Source organism: Oryctolagus cuniculus, chromosome 13 (assembly GCF_964237555.1).
Source record: "Oryctolagus cuniculus chromosome 13, mOryCun1.1, whole genome shotgun sequence".
NCBI lineage: Eukaryota > Metazoa > Chordata > Mammalia > Lagomorpha > Leporidae > Oryctolagus > Oryctolagus cuniculus.
Genome location: NC_091444.1, coordinates 102,966,195 through 102,982,507, shown reverse-complemented (window position 1 = coordinate 102,982,507; position 16,313 = coordinate 102,966,195). Strand labels below are relative to the sequence as shown.

The window sequence follows — 16,313 nt, the reverse complement described above, 5'->3', positions numbered from 1 at the left end:
TATAAAACAGCAAAATTATTTTATAACTTCAGGTCTGTATCTGTGAGTATAGATAAAGCTACAATAACAGGATCTATACAGACTCGTATCTGCATATCGCAAGAAGGCTGGACAAATGAGAACTTGAGAAAAACAACCTTAGAAAAGAATATATAAAGAGGACCCATCTCAGACAGCAATGGGAATGCCTTTGTACGTCATCTTGTGAAGCCGTGTGGCCCAACAACCTGGCAACTGCCTTGAAGCTCTTTGACCATCTCAATCTGAGGCCAGACTCCTACAGTTACTGGAATAAAGTGTGAAGGCAGAGCTCACTGGCTGAAGGGGAATCCAGCATGTGGCTTAAGACCCACTCACCTGGACCAGCCTCCTGTTGTCCTCCACTCATTTTGACCTGGTTAGTTAACTTCCCACTAGGCTTGAGACTCTTGAACCTACTAGCCACCCTTAGTATTATTACAATTGACTTTCACTTGTCTAAACAAGATAAGAGTCAGAGAACTCAAGGGGCTTCCATAGCCTTGGAAACTCATGACTGGTGCATAGGGAGATTACTGATGCCATAAACAGGAGTGTCAATTTGTAAAATCAACAACAGGAGTCACTGTGCACTTACTCCTCATGTAGGATCTCTGTCTTTAATGTGCTCTACATTGAGGCTTAATGCTATAACGAGTACTCAAACAGTATATTTCACTTTGTGTTTCTATGGGGGTGCAAACTGTTGAAATCTTTACTTAATGTACACTAAACTGATCTGTTTAAAAAAAAAAAAGAAGAAATTAGCAATTCCCAACTTGACTCTCACTGGGATTAAACATGACAATAGGCCTGATCTGATTTCATCATCATTTAAAAAATCATCTATTATTTTTCACTTTATGTTTCTGTGTGGGAGCAAACTGTTGAAATCTTTACTTAATGTATGCTAAACTGATCTTCTGTATATAAAGAGAATTGAAAATGAATCCTCATGTGAATGGAAGGGGAGAGGGAGTGGGAAAGGGGAGGGTTGCGGGTGGGAGGGACGTTATGGGGGGGAAGCCATTGTAATCCATAAGCCGTACTTTGGAAATTTATATTCATTAAATAAAAGTTAAAAAAAAAAACAACAATTGACTTTCAACTTAAATTATTTTACCTACAGGTGTCATTGGATGGGTTATGTTATTAATTTGGCCTAGTGGATTAACATTGCTTTAAAAATTTGTCATTGTGCAAAAGTGTGCCCTTGCCTACAAATACAAGGAGGCACAGCTATCTTTGGGTACCCCAGGCCTGTGGCTCCTGCTGCTGACTTTCCAGGAATAATCAATAAAGTAAGATATTGTGGAAAGGTGGAAAACATGAGTTGGGTGATCAGTTAAGGTCTCTCTCTACCACTCACAACACAGCTCCCATCTTTGACTTGGTCCCGCCCTAACTGTTGTGGGTATTTGGGGAGTGAACCAGCAAATGGGAAAATGCTCTCTCTCTCTGCCTTTAAAATAAAAAACAAAATCAATAAAGTTTTAAGATGATTTTTAGATTAAATATTAAACTGTGATTTGATTTTAAAAAACTAGTCTCAAAAGTAATTTCATTAGGATAGTACTATGTTATTATAGCAATGAAACAATATTAAATCAGACAAGTGAAGATTTTACCGACCTGTGGCTGCTTATTTTCACCACCTTCGAGCTCTTCTTGCTCCTCCTCGGATGTCATTTCTAAGTCACTGTGTGGGGGAGAAGAACTCACATCATCTAGTTCAGACTCCACGCTTTCACACTTACTAGCACGGCGATTACCATCCAGTGGCTTCCTGGGTGTGTCTTGCACTGCTTCTGTCTCCTTGAAACTGTCTGTAACAGCAGAAACACTGTGTTGTTATTGGTCTATTCAAGTCACACGCTTCAATTTCTTTGCAGCAAATGAGCCACAAACCCAAAAGGCTTTTGGGACCACTAGACTGAGGCATATGTCTAGGGCCTAATTTCCAGTTAATGGTATTTTGGTTCATATTTTTTATCATCCGAATTTCTAGATCTACTTCTACTATAAAACTATTCATATAGTTAAAATAAACTACTTAGCACTTAGACACCATAGCCTTTATAAAAATACATAGAAAATGTTTAAAATTTTTATTTTATTAATTGAAAATTTAAATTCAGGTTAATCTTTGGTTAAACATATACTTAAGAAATACTGTCAATTAACCAAAGGTTGAAAAAACTGCTTGGGAAGACACTAGATGCAACCAGATTCAAGGCACACCAACATTTGAAATATTCATTCATAAATTCATCTATCCAACATAAAGGAATAAAATTGTCAGAAACAAAATTTTGAAACATGGAGGAAACATACAAAGTCACAGTATACACCAATCTTTGCCTCGTAACAATACCTTTTTAATAACATGCTAAGCATGTTTTTCATTCATAGGTTCCAAAATTAGTTACTTTTTCATATGCTCATTGGTAAAATCTCTGCTCCATATATTTGAAATGTTTTCCTCTATTATTTGAAAAATCTTTTAAGATTCACCTTGCTTTGTGAAGTTTTCCTGGATTATGGCTGTCTTTCCCCAGAGAAATGGGTGTTTCTTTCTTTAGGGCTACATTAGGAATCAATTTTTCTACTGTATCTTTACTATCTGAACGATAATTTCTTTATGTTTTCCCTCATTGTTTCTAAATTTAGAGGACAACCTCTTAAGCCATGTTTGTATGAAGAGTCTTTATTTTACTCCATAATTCTTTTTTTGTTTTTTAAACATTTATTTTATTTTATTAGAAAGAGTTAGAGAGAGAGGTAGAGACAGAGAGAGAGGCCTTCCATCTGCTGGTTCACTCCCCAGATGGCTGCAACGGCCGGAGCTGCTCTGATCCGGTCAGGAGCCAAGAGCTTCTTCCGGGACTCCTAGTGGGTGCAGGGGCCCAAGGACCTGGGCCATCTTCTACTGCTTTCCCAGGCCATAGCAGAGAGCTGGATTGGAGGATGAGCAGCCAGGACTAGAACCGGCGCCCATATGGGATGCTAGCATTTGAGGCCAGGGCGTTGACCCACTGTGCCACAGCGCCGGCCCCCATAATTCTTTTTTGAATTCACACTAAGTGTTAAGCACTGGGGTTTAAGAACATAAATAAAATCGGCAGGGGTGGCTTTCCTATTGATAATGCCTGAGCTGAAATTTAATGTTTGAGATTAACCACATTAAAATGGGTGGAGGGGGGGCGGTGTTGTGGAATGGCAGCTAAAGCTGCTGTGTGCAGTGCTGGCATTCCATATGGGCCCCAGTTCGAGTCCCAGCTGCTCCTCTTCTGATCCAGCTCTCTGCGATGACCTGGAAAAACAACAGAAGTTGGCCCAAGTCCTTGAGCCCCAAACCCAGGTGGAAGACCGGGAAGAAGCTCCTGGCTCCTGATTGGCTCAGCTCTGCCCAGTGTGGCCATTTTGGGAGTGAACAAGCAGAGAGAAGTCCTCTCCTGGGGCTGGGGCTGTGGCGCAGTGGGTTAACACCCTGGCCTGAAGCGCCAGCATCCCATATGGGCGCCGGTTCTAGTCCTGGCTGCTCCACTTCTGATTCGGCTCTCTGCTATTGCCTGGGAAAGTGGTGGAAGATGGCCCAAGTGCTTGGGCCCCTGCACCAGCGTGGGAGACCTGGAGGAAGCTCCAGACTCCTGGCTTCAGATCGGTGCAGCTCCGGCTGTTGCAGCCATCTGGGGGCGTGAACCAGCGGATAGAAGGCCTCTCTTTCTGTGTCTACCTCTCTCTGTAACTCTTTCAAAAAAATATTTAAATATTTAATATAAAATAAATATTAAAAAAAATTCTGGCTCCACCTCTCAGTAACTCTGCCTTTAAAAAAAAATAAACAGTGGATGGAGGGCAGAAAAAAGTGAGAGCACGCAAGGCAGCAGCGAGAGAGGCAGAGAAGCTCGTATTTGCCTAAAGATAGGGACTGGTGAGGAAGGCCTCGCCAAGTGCTCGATAACGCCAGAGACCGGGAGAAGGGCCAAGGATGGAGAGTCAGGCAGAAGAGGGACGCAGAATGTCTCCTACACAATTGTAAGACACTTGGACATTCGCGTTTTAAAGAACTGCTGTGGTCACACTGGCCTTGGAGATGGATCACTTGAAATGCTGTGGGGAGGATGAGTGTGAGGTGCATATGAGTGAAAGGAGGGCGTGGCACTAAGTGGCAAGGGTGCAAAAGGAAGAGGGTGCAGACCTGCACTCAGACACCTGGGGTAAAAGTGATCAGTTCCTAGCACAGAAGGAATCTGTACTAAAGGAGCAAGTGTACTCTTCTGGGTCCCCAGAGAAACAGACTGGGCTCATGACTTTACAAAGGACCCAATGAGACAGGAAATGACCTGCAAGAAAGATGCCATGTTTGCTTTGTGTACTTCCCTGGTTGAGGGAAATCCGGCATTTTGTTTTAAAAGTCCTGCTTCTAGGATCTTCTAAATTCATAAAGAAATGAGAGCAAACACGTCATTGGGATAGGTCAGAAACTTTGAATTTGTAGCTTATAGTCAAAGAGATAACTGATAACTTTTTTAAACACAATTTTAATTCTACAAGTAACAGAAAAAAAGGCAACTACCTGATCATAAGGTGGATTAAGGCACTGCACTACTGTGCACATTAAGCAGAATGCATAGCAGAAGTCGTTAGATAGTACCAAGAGATACTGAGTGTCCTAGTAGAATTAAAATGTACGCATATATTTATATTCATATTTACACACACACACACACACACACACAAAGCACTCCTTAAAACCAGTATTTCTTGGGGCCAGCACTGTGGTGCAGAGGGTTAAAGCCCTGGCCTGCAGTGCCAGCATCCCATATGGGCAGCGGTTCCAGACCCGGCTACTCCACTTCTGATCCAGGTCTCTGCTATGGCCTGGGAAAGCAGTAGAGGATGGCCCAACTGCTTGGGCCCCTGCACCCACGTGGGAGACCCAGAAGAAGCTCCTGGCTCCTGGTTTCAGATCGGCGCAGCTACAGCCATTGCGGCCATCTGGAGAGTGAACCAGCGGATGGAAGACCTTACTCTCTGTCTCTACCTCTCTCTGTAACTCTGTCTTTCAAATAAATAAGATAAATCTTTAAATAAACCAGTATTTCTTATGAAATAAGAAAACAAAAAGATGAACCATGTGATACAGCCAAGGAGATACTTTATAGCAAACTCTCACTGATTCCCTTCAATACCAGGAAAGTCAACTCTATCATATATAAAGTCATAGAATTTGTAAGAAATAACTCAATATTTGGTCTTAGAAAGCCCTTTACTAAAATTGTGTTGCATATAGTTCTAACATTTGTATATTCAGAGTTGCAAAAACAAAGTGAAAAAACCAGACTGTTTGGGCAGGTAACTGTTACATCTCTGCATGGTGTTCCCATCTGGTGAAAGTTCTAAATACAATGCTGGTACCCACCGTCGAGTTTATGAGAATATAAGCCTAAATGAAACTACTGGTTCCCCCAATTCTCCTTGTTGTTTGTATGTTGCTTTGGTTAAAGAAGAATACAAAGGCCGGCACCATGGCTCACTTGGTTAATCCTCCGCCTGCAGCGCCGGCATCCCATATGGGCGCCAGTTCTGTCCCGGTTGCTCCTCTTCCAGTCCAGCTCTCTCCTGTGGCCCGGGAAGGCAGTGGAGGATGGCCCAAGTGCTTGGGCCCTGCATCTGCATGGGAGACCAGGAGGAAGCGTCTGGCTCCTGGCTTCAGATTGGCACAGCGCCGGCCGTAGCGGCCATTTTGGGGGGTGAACCAACGGAAGGAAGATCTTTCTCTCTGTCTCTCTCTCACACTGTGTAACTCTGCCTGTCCAAAAAAAAAAAAAAAAAAAAAAAAGATGAAGAAGGCAAATGGCTTGCTAAATGGTATGATGAGGATTGCAGGTTGTGTAAGGGAAGTTAGCACAGTATATTTTGCCATGTAGTGATTTTTGAAAAGTCAGGAACTATATTAAGCTATGCAGGATTCTAGGGTTGACTGCTCTATGGACTTTATTATTTTTCTTCCTATTTATTAAAAAACTTTTATTTAGTAAATATAAATTTCCGAAGTACAGTTTATGGATTACAATGGCTCCCCCCCGCCCATAACTTCCCTCCCACTCACACCCCTCCCATCTCCCGCTCCCTCTCCCATTCCATTCACATCAAGATTCATTTTCAATTCTCTTTGTATACAGATGACCGATTTAGTATATATTAAGTAAAGATTTCATCAGTTTGTACCCACACAGAAACACAAAGTGTAAAATACTGTTTCAGTACTAGTTATAGCATTACTTCACATTGGACAACACATTAAGGACAGATCCCATATGAGAAGTAAGTACACAGTGACTCCTGTTGTTGACTTAACGATTTGACACTCTTGGTTATGGCATCAGTAATCTCCCTAGGCTCTTGTCATGAGTTGCCAAGGCTATGGAAGTCTTTTGAGTTCACGGACTTCGATCTTATTCCGACAGGGTCATGTCAAAGTGGAAGTTCTCTCCTCCCTTCAGAGAAAGGTACCTTCTTTGATGGCCCCATTCTTTCCACTGGGATCTCACTCACAGAGAGCTTTCATTTAGGGTTTGGTGGGTTTTTTTTTTGTTTTTTGCCAGAGTGTCTTGGCTTTCCATGCCTGAAATACTCTCATGGGCTCTTCAGCCAGATCCGAATGCCTTAAGGGCTGATTCTGAGGCCAGAGTGCTATTTAGGACATCTGCCATTCTATGAGTCTGCTGTGCATCCCACTTCCCATGTTGGATCGTTCTCTCCCTTTTTTATTCTATCAGGTAGTATTAGCAGACACTAGTCTTGTTTGTGTGATCCCTTTGACTCTTAGACCAATCAGTGTGATCAACTGTGGACTGAAGTTGATCACTTGGACTAGTGAGATGGCACTGGTATATGCCACCTTGATGGGATTGAATTGGAATACCCTGGCACGTTTCTAACTCCACCATTTGGGGCAAGTCTGATTGAGCATGTCCCAAATTGTACATCTCCTCCCTCTCTTATTCCCACTCTTATATTTAACAGGGATCACTTTTCATTTAAATTTAAACACCTAAGAATAATTGTGTGTTAATTAGAGAGTTCAACCAATAGTACTAGAACAAAAAAAAAAATTCTAAAAGGTATAAAGTATTAAATTGTACATCAACAGTCAGGACAAGGGCTGATCAAGTCACTGTTTCTTATAGTATCCATATTTCACTTCAACAGGTTTCCCCTTTGGTGCTCAGTTATCGCCGATCAAGGAGAACATATGATATTTGTCCCTCTGGGACTGGCTTAATTCACTCAGCATGATGTTTTCCAGATTCCTCCATTTTGTTGCAAATGACCGGATTTCACTGTTTTTGACAGATGTATAGTATTCTATAGAGTACATGTCCCATAATTTCTTTATCCAGTCTGCTATTGATGAGCGTTTGGGTTGGTTCCAGGTCTTAGCTATTTTGAATTGAGCTGCAATAAACATTAATGTGCAGACCGCTTTTTTGTTTGCCAATTTAATTTCCTTTGGGTAAATTCCAAGGAGTGGGATGGCTGGGTCGAACGGTAGGGTTATATTCAGGTTTCTGAGGAATCTCCAGACTGACTTCCATAGTGGCTTGACCAGTTTGCATTCCCACCAACAGTGGGTTAGTGTCCCTTTTTCCCCACATCCTCGCCAGCATCTATTGTTGGTAGATTTCTGAATGTGAGCCATTCTAACCGGGGTGAGGTGAAACCTCATTGTGGTTTTGATTTGCATTTCCCTGATTGCTAATGATCTTGAACATTTTTTCATGTGTCCGTTGGCCATTTGGATTTCCTCTTTTAAAAAATGTCCATTGAGGTACTTGGCCCATCTCTTAAGTGGGTTGTTTGTTTTGATGTTGTGGACTTTGATTACTTTGTAGATTCTGGTTATCAACCCTTTATCTGTTGCATAGTTTGCAAATATTTTTTCCCATTCTGTCGGTTGCCTCTTCACTCTCCCGACTGTTTCTTTTGCAGTACAGAAACTTCTCAATTTGATGCAATCCCAAATGTTAATTTTGGCTTTGACTGCCTGTGCTTCCGGGGTCTTTTCCAAGAAGTCTTTGCCGGTACCTGTATCTTGCAGGGTTTCTCCAATGTTCTCTAATAATTTGATGGTGTTGGGTTGTAGATTTAGGTCTTTAATCCATGTTGAGTGGATTTTTGTGTAAGGTGAAAGGTAGGGGTCTTGCTTCATGCTTCTACACGTGGAAACCCAATTTTCCCAGCACCATTTATTGAATAGACTGTCCTTACTCCAGGGATTGGTTTTGGATCCTAGATCAAATATAGGTTGGCTGTAGATGTTTGGATTGATTTCTGGTGTTTCTATTCTGTTCCATTGGTCTATCCATCTGTTTCTGTACCAGTACCATGCTGTTTTGATTACAACTGCCCTGTAGTATGTCCTGAAATCTGGTATTGTGATGCCTCTGGCTTTGTTTTTGTTGTACAAGATTGCTTTAGCTATTCGAGGTCTCTTGTGCCTCCATATGAATTTCAGCATCATTTTTTCCATATCTGAGAAGAAGGTCTTCGGTATTTTGATTGGTATCGCACTCAATCTATAAATTGCTTTTGGGAGAATGGACATTTTGATGACATTGATTCTTCCAATCCATGAGCATGGAAGATTTTTCCATTTTTTGGTATCCTCTTCTATTTCTTTAAGGTTTTGTAATTTTCATCATAGAGATCTTTACCGTCCTTGGTTAAGTTTATTCCAAGGTATTTGATTGTTTTTGTAGCTATTGTGAATGGGATTGATCTTAGAAGTTCTTTCTCAGCCATGGCATTGCCTGTGTATACAAAGGCTGTTGATTTTCTTTTTTTTTTTTTTTTTTTTGACAGGCAGAGTGGACAGTGAGAGAGAGACAGAGAGAAAGGTCTTCCTTTGCCGTTGGTTCACTCTCCAATGGCCGCCGCTGCAGCCGGCGCACCGCGCTGATCCGATGGCAGGAGCCAGGATCCAGGTGCTTTTCCTGGTCTCCCATGGGGTGCAGGGCCCAAGCACCTGGGCCATCCTCCACTGCACTCCCTGGCCATAGCAGAGAGCTGGCCTGGAAGAGGGGCAACCGGGACAGAATCCGGTGCCCCGACCGGGACTAGAACCCGGTGTGCCGGCGCCGCAAGGTGGAGGATTAGCCTATTGAGCCACGGCGCCGGCTAAGGCTGTTGATTTTCGTGCACCGATTTTATATCCTGAAACTTTGCCAAACTCTTCTATGAGTTCCAATAGTCTCTTAGTAGAGTTCTTTGGATCCCCTAAATAAGAATCATATCATCTGCAAAGAGGGAATAGTTTGAGTTCTTCCTTCCCAATTTGTATCCCTTTAATTTCTTTTTCTTGCCTAATAGCTCTGGCTAGAACTTCCAGAACTATATTGAATAGCAGTGGTGAGAGTGGGCATCCCTGTCTGGTACCAGATCTCAGCAGAAATGCTTCCAACTTTTCCCCATTCAATAGGATGTTTTCCGTGGGTTTTTCATAGATTGCTTTGATTGCATTGAGGAATGTTCCTTCCATACCCAGTTTGTTTAGAGTTTTCATCATGAAAGGGTGTTGTATTTTATCAAATGCTTTCTCTGCATCTATTGAGATAATCATATGGTTTTTATTCTGCAGTCTGTTAATGTGGTGTATCACATTGTTTTGCAAACATTGAACCATCCCTGCATATCAGGGATAAATCCCACTTGGTCTGGGTGGATGATCTTTCTGAAGTGTTGTTGCATTCTATTGGCCAGAATTTTATTAAGGATTTTTGCATCTATGTTTATCAGGGATATTGGTCTGTAATTCTCTTACAGTGCTGCATCTTTTTCCGGCTTAGGAATTAAGGTGATGCTGGCTTCATGAAAAGAATTTGGGAGGATTCCCTCTTTTTCGATTGTTCTGAATAGTTTAAGAATTGGAGTTAGTTCTTCTTTAAATGTCTGGTAGAATTCAGCAGTGAATCCATCTGGTCCTGGGCTTTTCTTTGTTGGGAGGGATTTTATTACTGTTTCAATTTCTGTCTCAGTTATGGGTCTGTTTAGGTTTTCAATGTCTTCCTGGTTCAATTTAGGTAGGTTGCATGTGTCCAGGAATCTATCCATTTCTGATAGATTTCCCTGTTTGCTGGCATACAAGTCCTTGTATTAATTTCTGATGATTCTTTTTATTTCTGTGGTGTCTGTTGTTACGTTTCCTTTTTCATCTCTGATTTTATTGATTTTGGTCTTTTCTTTTTTTAGTTAGTTGGGCCAATGGGGTGTCAATTTTGTTTATTTTTTCAAAAAACCAGCTCCTCATTTGGCTGATTTTTTGTAATTTTTTTAATTCAATCCTGTTGATTTCTTTTCTAATTATTTCTCTTTTCCTACTAGATTTGGATCTGGTTTGCTGCTAGATCCTTGAGATGCATTGAAAGCTCATTTATTGGAGCCTTTCCAATTTCTTGATGTAGGCACCTATTGGTATAAACTTGCCTCTTAACACTACTTTTACTATATCCCATAAGTTTTGGTATGTTGTGCTGTTATCCTCATTTACTTCCAGAAAGTTTTTGATTTCTCTTTTGATTTCTTCTATGATCCATTGTTCATTCAGGAGCATGTTGTTCAATCTCCATGTGTTTGCATATTTTCTAGGGATTCCTGAGTTGCTAATTTCCAACTTCATTCCTCTATGGTCTGAGAAGCTGCATGGTACGATTGCAATTCTTTTGAATTTGCTGAGACTTGCTTTATGGACTAGCATGTGGTCAGTCCTAGAGTAGGTTCCATGTACTGCTGAGAAGAATGTAAATTCTTTATGTGTAGGATGAAAAGTTCTGTATATATCTGTTAGATCCATTTGGGCTATAGTGTCGTTTAAATCTACTGTCTCCTTGTTAATCTTCTGTCCTGTTGATCTGTCTATTTCTGAGAGTGGAGTATTGAAGTCCCCCAGTATTACTGTGTTGGAGTCTAAGTCTCCCTTTAAGTCCCTTAACAAATCTTTTAAATAAACTGGTGCCCTGTAATTAGGTGCATATACATTTATAATAATTATATCTTCCTGTTGAATTGATCCCTTAATCATTATATAGTGCCCCTCTTTGTCTCTTAACAGTTTTTATGTTAACGTTTATTTTGTCTGATATTAAGATGGCTACGCCCGCTCTTTTTTCATTTCTGTTGGAATGGTATTTTTTTTCCCAGCCTTTCACTTTCAGTCTGTATGCATCTTTGGTGGAAAGATATGTTTCTTGTAAGTAGCAAATAGATGGGTTTTGTTCCTTAACACAATCAGCCAATCTGTATCTTTTTTTTTAATTTTTAATTTATTTAAAAATTTTTTTACAGGCAGAGGGGACAGTGAGAGAGAGACAGAGAGAAAGGTCTTCCTTTGCTGTTGGTTCACCCTCCAATGGCTGCTGAGGCCGGCGTACCGTGCTGATCCGATGGCAGGAGCCAGGTACTTATCCTGGTCTCCCATGGGGTGCAGGGCCCAAGCACCTGGGCCATCCTCCACTGCACTCCCGGGCCACAGCAGAGAGCTGGCCTGGAAGAGGGGCAACCGGGACAGAATCCGGCACCCCGACCGAGACTAGAAACCGGTGTGCCAGTGCCGCAAAGCGGAGGATTAACCTAGTGAGCCGCGGCGCCGGCCGCAATCTGTGTCTTTTAACTGGACAGTTCAAGCCATTAATGTTCAATATGACTATTGATAAGTACTAACTTTGCCCTGCCATTTGCCAAAGATATTTTCTAATATATGCTTTGAACGTCCTGTGATCTTTTGCTATGAGGTTTCCTTCCTTTACCTTCTTTCATATTGATGACTGTGTTTCTGGTTGTAACACATCTTTACGCATCTTTTGCAGGGCTGGATGAGTGACGACAAATTCTTTCAATTTCTGTTTGCTATGAAAGGTCTTTATTTCACCTTCATTCACAAATGAGAGCTTTGCAGGATATAATATTCTGTGCTGGCAGTTTTTCTCTCTTAGTACCTGGGCTATGTCTCACCATTCCCTCCTAGCCTGGAGGGTTTCTGATGAGAAGTCTGCTGTGAGTCTAATTAGAGATCCTCAGAGTAATCTGCGTTTCTCTCTTGCACATTTTAGAATCTTTTCCTTATGTTTCACTTTGGTGAGTTTGGTTATAACGTGTCGTGGTGAGGATCTCTTTTGGTCATGTTTACTAGGGGTTCTATGAGCTTCCTGTACTAGGATGTCTCTGTCCTCCAAACCCAGGAAGTTCTCTGCAAGTATCTCACTAAAAAGGCCTTCAAATCCTTTTTCTCTCTCCATGCCTTCAGGAACTCCTAGAACCCGAATGTTGGGTTTTTTAATAGTATCCTGTAGATTCCCAACAATATTTTTTAGATTTCTAATTTCCTCTTTTTTCTTTGGGTTGACTGTAAACTTTCCTGTGCTCTGTCTTCTCAGTCTGATATTCTCTCTTCTGTTTCACTGACTCTGTTTTTAAGGCTCTCTAATGTGTTTGTCATTTGATCTATTGAGTTCGTCATTTCATTTTGATTTCTCTTCACTATCACACTTTCCTGTTCTACTAGTTTCTGCGTTTTTTTTTTTTTTTTTTAATGTATTAAGTTGTTCATTAACAGTCAGGGCTATGCTGATCAAGTCACCATTTCTCATAGTGTCCATTTCACTTCAGGAGGTTTCCTTTTTGGTGTTCAGTCAGTTGTCACCGATCAGGGAGAACATATGGTATTTGTCCCTTTGGGACTGGCTTACTTCACTCAGCATGATGTGTTCCAGATTCCTCCATTTTGTTGCAAATGACTGGATTTCATTGTTTCTTACTGCGGTATAGTATTCTAGAGAATACATATCCCATAATTTCTTTATCCAGTCTACCGTTGATGGGCATTTAGGTTGGTTCCAGGTCTTGGCTATTGTGAATTGTGCTGCAATAAACACTAGGGTGCAGACCGCTTTTTTGTTTGTCAATTTAAACTCCTTTGGGTAAATTCCAAGGAGTGGGATGGCTGGGTCGAACGGTAGGGTTATATTCAGGTTTCTGAGGAATCTCCAGACTGACTTCCATAGTGGCTTGACCAGTTTGCATTCCCACCAACAGTGGGTTAGTGTCCCTTTTTCCCCACATCCTCGCCAGCATCTGTTGTTGGTAGATTTCTGAATGTGAGCCATTCTAACCGGGGTGAGGTGAAACCTCATTGTGGTTTTGATTTGCATTTCTTTGTGGGCTAGTGATCCTGATCATTTTTTCATGTGCCTGTTGGCCATTTGGATTTCCTCTTTTGAAAAATGTCTATTGAGGTCCTTGGCCCATCTCTTAAGTGGGTTGTTGGTTTTGTTTTTGTGGAGTTTCTTGATCTCTTTGTAGATTCTGGTTATTAACCCTTTATCTGTTGCATAGTTTGCAAATATTTTTTCCCATTCTGTCGGTTGTCTCTTCACTCTCCTGACTGTTTCTTTTGCAGTACAGAAACTTCTCAATTTGATGCAATCCCAATAGTTGATTTTGGCTTTGACTGCCTGTGCCTCCCGGGTCTTTTCCAGAAATTCTTTGCCTGTGCCAATATCTTGAAGGGTTTCTCCAATGTTCTCTAATAACTTAATGGTGTCAGGATGTAGATTTAGGTCTTTAATCCACGTTGAGTGGATTTTTGTGTAAGGTGTAAGGTAGGGGTCTTGCTTCATGCTTCTGCATGTGGAAATCCAGTTTTCCCAGCACCATTTATTGAATAGACTGTCCTTGCTCCAGGAATTGGTTTTAGATCCTTGGTCAAATATAAGTTGGCTGTAGATGTTTGGGTTGATTTCTGGTGTTTTCTGCATTTCATTTTGATTCCTCCTTAAGATTTCATTTTCTCGAAGGAGATTTTTTATCCTGTCCAGTAAGGATTTCCATAGCTCAAGCATTTGTTTTTGAAAACTTCTAATTATTCTTATCATAAATTTTTTGAAATCCGTTTCTTGCATTTCTTCCATCTCATCATCTTCATAATCTTGGCTTGGGGTGTCTTGTTCATGTGGGGGTGCCATAATGTCTTCCTTGTTCTTGTTTCCTCAGTTTCTGCATTTGTTGCTTGGCATTGTGGAGATAGTCTTTGGATTCCTCTACCCTCGCTGTGTTTTTTTTTTTTTTTTTTTTTTTTTTTTTTTTTTTTTATACTATGACTGTATTAAGTGGACTGTCTGCTTTTGATGGAGCCTTAGAGACTTGAGATGGGTGTGGCCTGAGAGCTGTTGGTTCCTCGGGGTTAAGGGTGTGCCAAAGGTGACACTCCCAGGTTAGGCATGGTAAATCTCTCTCTCTCTCTCTCTCTCTTTTTTTTTTTTTTTTTTGATTCAGAAGGGAAGTAATTCCGCACAGCTGAGCAGAATTGAAGGTAGTTAGCAGGCGAATGATATACCCACAGGAGCCAGAGATCAGAAGCTCTTCTCCAAGGACCACACAGGGAATCTGTGCTGCCCTCAATGTGGGCTCAAATTCTCCTGCAGTCTCCCACTGGGTTGCCAAGGTTACGAAATTGTAGCCTCTCTGGAAAGTACTCATGTGAATTCTGTGAATTCTCTTACCTACCGTCTCTTTTTTCACAGTCTCAGTTCATTAGCACCACACATTCACTAGGTCCTAATCTCCTGTTATTTCACCCCCACCCCAGAGTCAGGTTTTTCTGCTTGGCTGAGGGCGGGTGCAGTCCTGAGGTCACACTGCTTATGATGTATCTTTCTTGCTATTTTCTGCTGCCTGTGATTCACAGCACTCATGGAGAGAATTCCCTAAAGAAACCCAACTCCAATATTAAAGCTTTTCTTCATCTAGTAAGGTCATCTATCTCAATTCTATGTATGCTGACTGATCTTGGCTGTGATTCAAATGAATATTTATCATCAACTTTAAAGTCCCTGACCTTTGACAAGTCATGTTACTAAGCAAACTATTGGAATCACAAACTAAAATTCTGAAAACAAAAAAAATTTTCAACTATTAGATCATAAATAAGATACAAATCTGACGTACAAATTCTTTCTTCAGAGAAGCAGTCCCATGTCCTCTTCTCTACCCATTAATTCTCAATTGTTTATATTTCACATGACCTCCACCTGTCATTTATTTAGATAAGCTTAATTTTTACCTGTCATTTTTGCTAGGTTTTATTTTTTAGTATTTGATTAACTGAATACTCTTTATTACATACTTTTTCTTCCAGTAAGTTTTGCTTATTAGTAAATTTTTGTAAGGATATGAGGGTTTTTTTTTTTAATAAATAGAACATGTGTCCAACCATTTTAAGTCTGAATATGCATAACAGTATTGGGTGGATTATAAAGACAGGTTTTAAAATAACTCTAAATGAATACACTAATTTAAATAAAAAAGCAACTTTAATTACAATGAGATGTTCTTTCTATAATGCACCAATATCTTCAGAATTCACTTTTGAAGCCTTGGGTGAATATCCTAAATTTGCATGAAAACTGATAGCCTTAAGTGATGTAATTATTTCCACAAAAATATAGGATAAATCTAGATTCATACTAGATCCATGAGACAGGAAATGTATATATAACAACTATTTGCCTCTTCCTTTATAAACAATTATCAGACTTATGTTTTTTTAAGATAAGTGAGAAAAGCTAGAAACACAGATGTTAAGCTTTAAAGACTGTTTCATCATTATCACCATCAAGGGCACTTTTATCATCTGACATCCAAGAACCCTATACAGGTTTTTTTTTTTTTTTCTAAGATTTGTTGATTGATTTGAAAGGCAACATTACACAGGGAGAGGGAGAAAGGGAGAGGTGGAGAGGGGGGAGAGAAGGAGAGGGGAAGGGAGTGAGACCTTCTATCTGCTACTTCACTCCCTAGATGGCCACAACTGACCAAAAGTCAGGAGCCAGGAACTTCTTTCGGGGGCCCAAGCACTTCAGCCACTTCCACTGCTTTTCCAGGTACATCAGCAGGTGAATGGATAGAAAATGGAGCAGCTGACACACAAATTGGGACCCACATGGGAAGCTGGCACTGCAAGTGGCAGCTTAACTCATTGTGTCACAATGTGTACTCCTCTAAAATAGGGTTTTAAATGGTGGTTCTAGATAATGACCCAAGAACCCCTGGAGTTCATCAGGTACCAAAAGGTTAAATAATACTTAATGCTATTTGCCATTGTCACTCTCATTCTAAGTGTGCTATGGAGTTTTTCAGATACATGACCTGTCAAAACCCAATAGATCTAATGGTTAATGGATCACTGTTCTTTTTAAAAAAATGTTTTTCTATTTTCAACTTACTAGAAAGGCAGA

At 40.7% G+C, this 16,313-nt stretch overlaps 1 protein-coding gene across 3 annotated transcripts in view; it reads right to left on the bottom strand.

The window, feature by feature from the left end:
- Positions 1-16,313, bottom strand: part of ANKRD26 (ankyrin repeat domain containing 26) — a 112,551-nt gene that overhangs the window by 50,932 nt on the left and 45,306 nt on the right. For all 3 annotated transcript variants that reach the window (XM_051820961.2, XM_051820963.2, XM_051820962.2), the window contains one exon: positions 1,651-1,844. In XM_051820961.2, the coding sequence (XP_051676921.2) occupies positions 1,651-1,844 (194 nt within the window). The remainder of the gene's footprint in view (positions 1-1,650; positions 1,845-16,313) is intronic.